Consider the following 10,387-nt stretch of genomic DNA (forward strand, 5'->3'; position numbering starts at 1 on the left):
GTGAGACTAGGCAGTTTCTATACAGCACCCAGCGCTGCCCGGTGCATGGGGGGAACTGATCCATCTCTGCCCCCTGCCTGCACCCACTGACTGTGAGAGACTTGGGGAATAGCCTGCTGCAAATCCCATCCCAGAAAGCCAGAAGCACATCAGTTGTATGTGTATGTATGTGTGTGTGTATTTGGGTTTCCTGCCCTGTCAATGATTAATCATTAGAATCAGGTTCTCTGAATGGGAGGTTTTTTTTTCCCCCTTTCTTTTAAACAAGATGAAAGTGGGCGGGGCCAGCACACCTGTGTAGAAGATTCTTTGCCTCCCTCATTGATCCCTCAGCTCGGCACAGTTACAGGCGAGTTACCCGCTCCTGGACCAGATGCGCTGAGGCTGCACAGGGAGGCACAGGTGAGGGGGATCCGTACAACTGGCAGCTTCTCATTTAGCAGAGCATTCAGAGACAGAGACTAGTACCACTTGTGCATTTTATCCCCCTGGGCACATACAGATGCACTATATGGCCAATGTTTGTAATTGTCACTAGCCTTAGCCTATGTGGGTTATGTAAGAAGAGGTGCAAGTTGGTTCATGGGTTGGAGAAGCTCCCATAAAGGGGGACTTGCAGTTCTAAACAACTTTCCAATGTACATTAAAGAGTTTAGTGGTGCTTTAAGTTATTTGCAAATATAATTGCTACCAATATCACTAACTATACGTTTATATTCTCTCTGCACTTTTGATTCTGACTCCTGAAACATTGTAGCAGAAATCAGCTGATTAGAAGATCTGGGAGAGCACTCCTGTTAGATTCTTTCAAGAGTCAGAGATAAACAACTACTGCTTTTTAATATCAATATAATTTGCAAATAACTCTGAAACCATTGACCTATTGTATCAATGCATATTGGAAAGGGGGTTACAATTACATTTACTTTCTCTTCACTTCTCGGGTGAAGCACCCCTTTAATGTGTGGGTATGTAGTTATTAGAGTTTGGGGTGGATTATGGTTTGGGTATCCCTATATTGCTTAATTTCAGCCAACAAAATCATTTTTAGATTTACAGCAATTGTTGTGTTTCCTTTGTAAAATGTAAATATGAAACTTTGCTCACTATTGCCCCCCCCCCCCATTGAAATTGCATGTGTGTTAGATCTGCGTGACAATTGTGCTGAACCTGAATGTCAACTTGTGAATGTGATACTTGAATTTCAAGTTTTTCGGCATTCATAGTGTTGCATATTTTTTTGAGTTTCCCTCCACTCCTTGAAAGATTGTGAACAGCTAAAGGATACATGGCCAGTGTTTTTATTGTATTGTTTCCTAGCAGAGAACTTGTTTTGTTATTCTGAGTTGCCAAACCAGAGGTTAATGGCCTGGTATCTAGTAAGGTTACAATGTGCCAGTGAATACAGTTGTCTTTTCTGGGTCCTTGGGGCTAAGGATGTTGCAGTTAAAGAAACTGTAAAAAGAGTATAAGGGAAGTATGGGGGCTCCATATAGCTTCAGTTACTGAATAGAAAGTGGAAAAGTTAACTTTTTGGATAAATTTTAGTATGTTATAAAATGTCCTTTTCTTAATTGGTCTTTTTTTTATAGTGTAATTATTTACCTTCTACTTTTCTCTTCTGGAAGAGCTGAAAAACCTTGTTTTGTGAGGCTTCAATTGTACTGTCTGTGTTGTTTATCTTTCTATTCAGTCCCTCTCCTATTTCTCTTTCAGCCACTTGTTCAAACTACTACCTGTTAAATGTTAAAATAATGCTGAAGTCTCCCTTGAGAAAATCCCTGAAGCCCCCAAATTCTGGCATTGTGTGTATAGAAATGCATGGCGCTGCTGAGAACACTTTATATTAGCACCTAGACTAGAGCATTAGGTGATGTTGGGAATTGTAGTCCAAAACAACCAAATAGCTATAGATTGGTTAATCATTAATAGGGCATCACTACCTTGTATGTCTTGTATACAGCATTCTAGAGTTCCCTGAGGCACAGAAACAATTGTTATAAAACAATGATAACTGCCCCCCTTTAACTGGGCATCTAGTGAAGCATTCTGGCCATTCAAATGTGTAATTAGGATAAGGCCATGTTTATCATATGGGCATGTGTTTATCTTTAGGTTGTTGGCAACACCTGTGTAGGCCAAAGGTAGGGATAGAAACAAGTTCTTAGCCACCCATGGACGCATCACTGATGGCAGTTTAGTCACTGATAAGGAACAAAACCCTGCCCTGGGCGTCAATAGCTACAAACTGAAGCAAATAAGAAAGCTGTTAACTGAAAACATACCCTGTTTACAAGAAATCTTGCCATACACTTTGTCTGTGCATGTTATCTGAAACAAATGGGATTATATATAATAAAAATAATCTCATCTGAAGTACAGAGGGTTATATTATTATGGGCAGCAGCCTTGTTTATTTGTTTGTCTTGGTCTCTGTGTATGTGTGAGTAACTGGGGCAGGTTTTTCACATTAGTGTTAAATTGCACCAGTGAAACAAGCTAAAGAAACCAGCAAAGTTCACTACGATTTATATAACAAAGCTAATGAGCCAATAGGGGACTTTCCATTGCATTACTTTTGGCATTTAGCAACTATTTTATCAGATCAGTCTCAATATGTTTTCCATAGACTCAAAGGCAATTGGTGACCAGGCCGATATATGAAAGGGTATGGTTGCTTATATTAACTCTGCAGTTATATCTTAATGCAGCACCTGAAGTGTATAAAGATACATCTTATTTTTCTTTTCCAGGTTCTGACACAGTGATCCACTTGTGGGGTGATTTCTGTCCTGCACAACCAAATTCCTGAGCCTTTGGATGCTATATTAATAGGTACCTATATTTTCTCTTTACTAGCCTGCTTCTTAAAGTTAGACATCAAAAATTAAGCCTTCCATACATGCCAAGACCTGTTCATTTAGTGAACAAGCAAATCTTTTCCAGACTGGGGCAAGCAAGTGTCAGCCTTAAAGGAACAGTAACACCAAAAAATGAAAGAGCTTTAAAATAATAAAAATATAATGCACTGTTGCCCTGCACTGGTAAAACTGGTGTGTTTGCTACAGTAACACTACTATAATTTATATAATAAGCTGCTGTGTAGCCACGGGGGCAGCCATTCAAGCTGGAAAAAAGGAGAAAAGGCACAGGTTACATAGCAGATAACAGATAAGCTCTGTGGAATACAAAAGTGTTTATCTGTTATCTGTTAAGTGCCTGTGCCTTTTCTCCTTTGAATGGCTGCCTCCATAGCTACATAGCAGCTTATTTATATAAATTATACAAGACTTTCTGAAGCAAACACACAACTTTTACCAGTGCAGGGCAGCAGCACATTATATTTTAGTTACTTTTATACACTTTCATTTTTTGGTGTTACTGTTCCTTTAATCTAACGGAAGCTAATGTTGGGTTCTTGAGCCAATGATTGTATCATGGGGCATCCCATGTGGAGAAGTTGCCCTCAGACCATATCTTTAACATGACAACAAATTCACATCTGAAAAAAACCTGATTAGATATTAATCAGAAAGGTGATGGTTTGGTTTTGACTCCCAGGGCAGTCAGGTCCCAGTATGGACACGAGAGGCCAAATCAGCAGCAACTGCCTGTTGTCCTGTGAGCATTCTTCATTCAGTGGCAAATTGTGTATGACTGCTAGGTGTTTTGGTATCGTGCGATATTGTTCTGAGATAATATGTTGATAAAGAAAATTTGATGGGTTATTCTTCCCCTTTAAATAGGCAAACTTTTAGAAAACCTTACGTGTAGGATAAATGCAGCCCCGCTGGCAAATTCCTTCCAAGCTTTCCCTATAAAGGTTGACTTATGACTGCTTTGGTGCCTTTACCTACAAAGCTCCTAGTACATGCTGGTGCTGGGCTTATAGTGAAAAAATAGCATTGTTTTGTATTGATTTTCCTTGTTTTAGCACAAGGAGTAATGTCTTCCTACATTAAGGGGCACATTTACTGATTTACTGATCTGATTTTTTTCTGGGCTTAAAACACAATATAAAAAAATTGGGAGTAACCATGATAATTTCTGATGTTCCAAAAAGCCTTGGCAATGCTGTTATCGGCCGTATGAAAATATCGCAATTGCGTTTCGAAAGGAATTTTCATGCCAAAAGTTCGTAAACGCCACGAAAAGATTTCTGGCTATGAAGCCTTCCATGTCTGGCTTTGGAAGCCTTCCATAGGACTCTGTTGTACGCAACAGATCAAACCTGGCGAAGATATAGTCCCGTGGAAAGTGTTACCAATGCACGAGCGTTCATGCGAACACTCCGAGCGTATTTTCGCCGATTTTTTCGGGCGTCCGCATGACTTTTTCGTACGGCGCACGACTTTTTCGAACGTTTGCACGAAAAAATCGGAAAGGTTTTACCGCTGTTTACAATTGTTCGGTACGAAAATTTTGTGACTTTCGGATCGCCAATACGATATTATCATGATTAATACGATTTTTTCGTAAGCATTTTCGCGATATTTGCGATCTTACGAAATTTTCGTTTCCAATACGATTTTTTCCCATTCGTGATTCAGATTCGTGGATTAGTAGATGTGCCCCTAAATGTGTATATCTTATGTCTGGTACCCACCCTGCCAGCATAAATCCACTTACTTTGTAACATTTGTACAGGTGTTGTAGTGCATTCTTGATATGACTGTATCAATGTGCAGATAGAATGGTTTAACCCCTAATGTGCTGCTAAGGTACATACCTTATTATGTGCATTTACAAAGAGTTTCCCACAATGAAAGAACAGCGCACAGTATTGGACATACTAGATAACAGAATAGTTCATACAAACCTGCAATTACATTTTTGCACTTCCATCTGTAGAATCCCTTTCCCAGCTTTATGTGGGGAGCTTATGTGGCAGCCCAAGGTGGCAAAATTAAACAGGGCAGGGAGGGCATTGCACTCTTAACTCCAGGGAGGTACCCCTTGGCAAAATACCAGTTTCCGTGCAATGGTGTTGTGGAAAATGGGGGGGGGGGGGGGGGGTGTTGGGATACTAGCATTATAGTAAGTACATTGCTTTGTATGTGATCTATGTTTGTACCCCTCATGTTAGCTAGACCCTTGGTTTTCCTCCCTTGTCCCAAGCACCCAGGGCCATTGTGACTGTAATGACAATGAGTAGCTTCATTCTGTGATTGCAAGTGGACAGTGCCAGTGCAGTGTCCATAGCCATAATTGCAGCCCTGATCCGGGCACATCTTAAATGTATTGCTGTTTGCGCAGCAGCTTTGCGGAAAGCAGTCTGAGATACTGGAACTATATATTACTGCAAAATACAATTAAAGATCATCCCCTAAAAAAAAAAAAAGGATTACATTCATTCTATGGAATGTGCAGCTTCCTACTGTCAGGGTAGCCATGGGGTGGCGGTTAATGTGGTTCTTTTGGTACCCCCAATATGTTATATTATTATTATTAAATATTACACAAGGTACCCAACATTTTTCAACTATACAGGGCCTCAATAAAGTATGGCTTTCTCATTGCAGCCTTGTGTACTGTGGGAAGCCTTCTGTCAAATAATATCATGTGGTAGGTAAGCATGGGTACCTCTCTAGCCCAGCCTCCTTATGCATTCATATTAAGTACCCTGTGCTCTAAGGCAGCAAACTGTACCAGGACTTGTAGCGGGAGCCTAAAAGTAAACAGACGGAAGTTTTGAATAAAAAATTACAGACCATTAGACTACTTCACTTGGGCAGTGAATTGCATTCAGCAAATTGATGTTATTTTTGAAAACCTGTTTTTTTTTTAACTGTTAAAACTTGGGATTTTTTTACCTGTCTGGAACATTCACATATTGGAATGTGGCAACTTCCACTCTTTCATGCACTAATGCAAAGAATGTTTAACTGCATGCATCATTTTTGAAGTGCTTTTTTTTTTTTTTTTAAAGGGTTTTGTGGAATTGCAACTCCCAAAGTTGCCTAGAGGATCAGCTGTACTTTGGGCTTCTGGGTGGTTGGTGTTTTATTGACAACCAGTAAAATGAGATCACATGCAAATGTTATTAAGAAACAAAACAAACTGACTGCCAGCATTAGTAATAACTGACATAGCAGGAACACCTTTCCTACACATTGCTTTGTTTTCATTTGGATTACTATTCTGCTTTAATAACATGTTTTGGCTAGGAATGATGTAGCTCTTTCATAAGGCTTACTGTTCCTTGGGTATGACAGCTCTTTAATTCTGAAGTAGTTTCACAGGCACTCCCTTCATCTCGCTGGATATGTCTATCTGTTTCTCAATGCTGGGAGTACTAGGGGATGGCACCACCCTCTAGCTGTATACACAAACACAACTGAAACATGGATACAGTAAAGCATGGAGAATATCCCCTGCAGTTTCTTGTGTCGTAGTGAATGCACCCAACATTTATATATCTACTGTATATATTTGTAGGTGGGGCACACTATGGATGGTTAGTGAGGTCATTAGAAAGTAGCTTTTCTAAGATTCGTGAGGTTATAGGACTTCAGGGGAGAATTCATATACCAGTCTAGGAGTACACTAAGGTTTGGCAGACAACATGTCTTTCCTAATTATGTCTGGAGCTTAAGTTGCTCTTAGCTTTATCTCAGAAATGCTAGATTGATTCTCTTGGTCACAAACCGTGTCTGGGCAAAGAAGGATCACTTAATTGCCCTTCATCTAAGAGGCTCATTAATATTTACTACACTGCTGCTCGGAATACCTGTGCCTGATTTAAGGGTGAAGATGGACAGGGGGGTGACTAGTCTCCATGACTTTTAAGAAACTACCATACACGGCGGCTAACATTCTTGCAACATATAAGAGTCGCCACCATGAGCGATACAAGCCCAGCGACTATATAGTGAGATGATTAGTCTCTTTAGTGTCTTTGCCCTAAGGCTTAAAGGAACAGTTCAGTGTAAACATTAAACTGGGTAAAATAGACCACGCAAAATTAAAAATTTAATCTATAAAGGCTGGAGTGAACAGGTCTCTAACATAATAGCCAGAACACTACTTCCTCCTCGCTAAACTGTTAGCAGTCAGTAACCAATCTGTGACTTGAGGGGGGCCCATATGGGAAATAACTGTTCAATTAGTTTGCATCTGAATCTTACCTGCATGCTCACAAACTAACTGAACAGTTATGTCCCATGTGGTCACTGACTGACTAAGAGGTTAGAGAGCTGAAAGCAAGAAGTAGTGTTTTGGCTGTTACGTTAGACATCTGCTCACCTCAGCCTTTATAGATTACATTTTTGCCTAACTAATATTAGAAATATGTTTCATTTTGCGCAGTCTGTTTTACCCAGTTTCATTTTTACACTGAACCGTTCCTTTAAGCCACATGGGGCTGACTTTCAGCCTTCATTTATCCACAGGCCAAGAATCAGCCCCTATGCTCTGATCAGCTTCTGGATGTGCCTGTACCTGGAGCCATTGCCTGGGGCAGGCACAGGGAGCAGATTTCAGACCAGTGGCTCAGGGCACAGGCACATGTTACTGCCACTCAGAGTGTAGGGGCATTTATCTGCAGGCTGAGAATTAGGCTATGCCACATGGGCAATCAGTGAGAGGGATATTGCTACTATCTCCAAAAATGTAATGGTTATGTAATAAAAGAGGGTAATAATGTGCCGATTATATCCCATTACATTTTGTATTTAGAAATGTACTATTTCAGAGAGAATATAAAGCACGGAGCCTAAGCTATGAAATCTTGTAAAGTATTACTTAAGTATTACATTGCTTTCTAAGACAATCTTCTCTTACCCATTTTCCTTTGGTTAGGCGTAAACAGTTCATGTATTTTGTAAGCCGGGCCCCATTGGTGGGATGTACTAAGCAGAATAGCAAACAAAAGGCAATAACTGAATTTCAAAATGTTTTATTTATGTAAAAATAATTAAACTATCCATATCTGTGTTCCTTCCCAGGTTTGACTGCTGACACAACGATGGATGTCAAACACATTAAGGATTACCTCTCATGGCTGTACTATCAGTATCTTCTCATCACATGTAGCTATGTCCTGGAGCCCTGGGAACAATCCATTTTTAACACCCTTCTGCTGACTATTATTGCAATGGTGATCTATAGCTCTTACATTTTCATCCCAATTCACGTTCGACTGGCAGTTGAGTTTTTCTCTGGAATCTTCGGAGGACAGCATGAAAGTACTGTGGCCCTTATGAGCTGAGAAAACATATATTGCAGGGACCTATTGAGTATACATGGGACATGCTGCTTCTTAAATCAAGTGCATTGGCACCGGCTGCATACATTCAAGGTTTATTTAGATCCCAGCTATAAAACGGCTTGTGGGTGGAGGACATTGTACAACCTGATATGTAATGTGCATGTTCAAAATATCCCCAGTCTGCATATATTACAGCTTAAGCAGTATATTTGCCAGTATTCTGCTCATCATGCTGAAAAACTGAAGGAGAATTTTAGCAAAAAAAAACACAAGAAAGTAGAGTGTTGGCCATCACTCGCATGATGAATGTACAGCTGATATTTCTAAAATTGGTCGGCTGCTATGCATACTTTGATGTAACATATTTCAAGATGAAATATGGCCGTACTCTTTATGAATGTACTCCATTATATGTTACAGTATTGAAGTACTTGGGTGTTCCCATTGCAGTGGGGTGCTCTGAAGTGACGTATAGCCTTACTATTCAGATATCATCCTTATATTTGAATAGTAAAATCAAAAACTTGGCAAAAACATCTAAATAGTCTCTGTACATCTGTTGGCTGCCCCTCGGGCAGTATCCAGTGGACCCTGCATGTGGTCTGTATGGATACTGATAACTGACCGTTGTACAAGCAAATGTGCATGGTGGCTGTTAATCATACCTATCAGTTCTGAAAATGTGACCTGGAAAGAGGGCTGACTCTGTAAACATGTTAGTTTTGAACTATGTTGTCAGTAAATGAAGTCTTCCATCCTACAACACTTCAATATACTGTGAAGCTATGTGATCTTATAGAGAGGGTCAGTTTTAGGGAAGGGTGTTTTTCTCTGGGCTCTCCATCTCAAAAGGGCATTTGACAAGAAAATATACATAGTATTACACTGTGTAATTGATATTTTTAGTAGTTTTGTCATGGGTGACCAGTCTGCATCCCTTTTGGCTGTCATTGAATTGTAACTCAAGCATCCCCTATCTGTCCAGCTTTTGGGTGCATGAATCAATGCCTAGGGATAGACAGATTGGGCCCCTTGCTGTAAGGCAGTTGTCCCTCAGGTTACCTTCACACATCGCCCCACTACCACTTTTCTCTATCTCAGTAGTTAAGAGCATACCTGGCTATACCTTTGACACTATAACTAAAAGACTGTGCTTGGGCAAAGAAGCCTCGGATAATGGGCAGTGTGGCTTGAAACCATATCCAGCAGGTCTGAGGAATTACCATTTTGGACTAAGCCATAGCCCGTGCATGATGTCTGTGCTTCAGCCTGTCATGATACTTTAAGTGATTTCACCTGTTAATCTATGTATAAAGACAAATGTGAAATTTTATAAATAAATATTATACAATCCAAGAGTTTTCCATGTAACACAGTGCATGCATGCTAACCTGTGATTGGTTATCTGGAGCAGCAGATAACTTCATATGGCGTAGACAGCAGTATTCTAAGATAATTTGAAATAGGGAGTGAGCGGGTTAATATATTTAGGTTTGGGATTTCAACTGTTTAATTATGTTGGAAGGAGTAAGAATAATAACTACCAAATAAAGAATGTTTAAATTTGCTTAAACAGTTAACATATGCAGTATGTTAACACCCCCTAGTTGGCAAAATATACCACACACGGGGCATCTTTTAGTGCCCCATGTGCTTAACAAATTGATTTTATATTTTCTTTTAAATTAGTAATGAAATGGGTTGTCCAGCTCTTGAGGCTAACTTCCAGTATTTTTGTTTTGCTAGGGGTTAATTATTACAGGAACCCAGGAGCAGTTTTGAAATCAGAATTCAAGCTTTACAGTAGAAGACCTAAAAAGAAATAAGCGATAAAATTGAAGTCTCACTGTCAAGCTGTGTTTTGGTTCCCAGGTAGAGATGTAGCGAACTGTTCGCTGGTGAACTAATTCGCGCGAACATCAAGTGTTCGCGAACACGGAAATTCGCGAACTTTTGGCGATGTTCGCCATTTTGGGTTCGCCGTGGTTTTTTTTTTTTGCGGCGCGTTTTTTTCGCCTCGGTTTTTTCCGCCGCGTTTTTTCGCTTCGGTTTTTCGCCTTTGCGTATACATAGGAATAGCTTGCGTTTTTTTTTTTGGCGTTTTTTTTTTTTTACAAAGTATTTTTCAGAGAAATTTTTGCCCTTGATCCCCCTCCTGCATGCCACTGTCCAGGTCGT

General features: G+C 40.0%; 1 protein-coding gene across 1 annotated transcript; it reads left to right on the forward strand.

Moving 5' to 3' along the window:
* Nucleotides 1–376: 376 nt before the first annotated feature.
* sptssb (serine palmitoyltransferase small subunit B) lies at nucleotides 377–8,476 on the forward strand. The gene is made up of 3 exons (NM_001017215.2): nucleotides 377–402; nucleotides 2,754–2,835; nucleotides 7,947–8,476. The coding sequence occupies exon 3, from the start codon at nucleotides 7,967–7,969 to the stop codon at nucleotides 8,207–8,209; it is 243 nt and encodes an 80-aa protein (NP_001017215.1). The 5' UTR covers nucleotides 377–402; nucleotides 2,754–2,835; nucleotides 7,947–7,966; the 3' UTR covers nucleotides 8,210–8,476.
* The last annotated feature ends 1,911 nt before the right edge of the window (nucleotides 8,477–10,387 follow it).

Source organism: Xenopus tropicalis, chromosome 5 (assembly GCF_000004195.4).
Source record: "Xenopus tropicalis strain Nigerian chromosome 5, UCB_Xtro_10.0, whole genome shotgun sequence".
Classification (NCBI taxonomy): Eukaryota; Metazoa; Chordata; class Amphibia; order Anura; family Pipidae; genus Xenopus; species Xenopus tropicalis.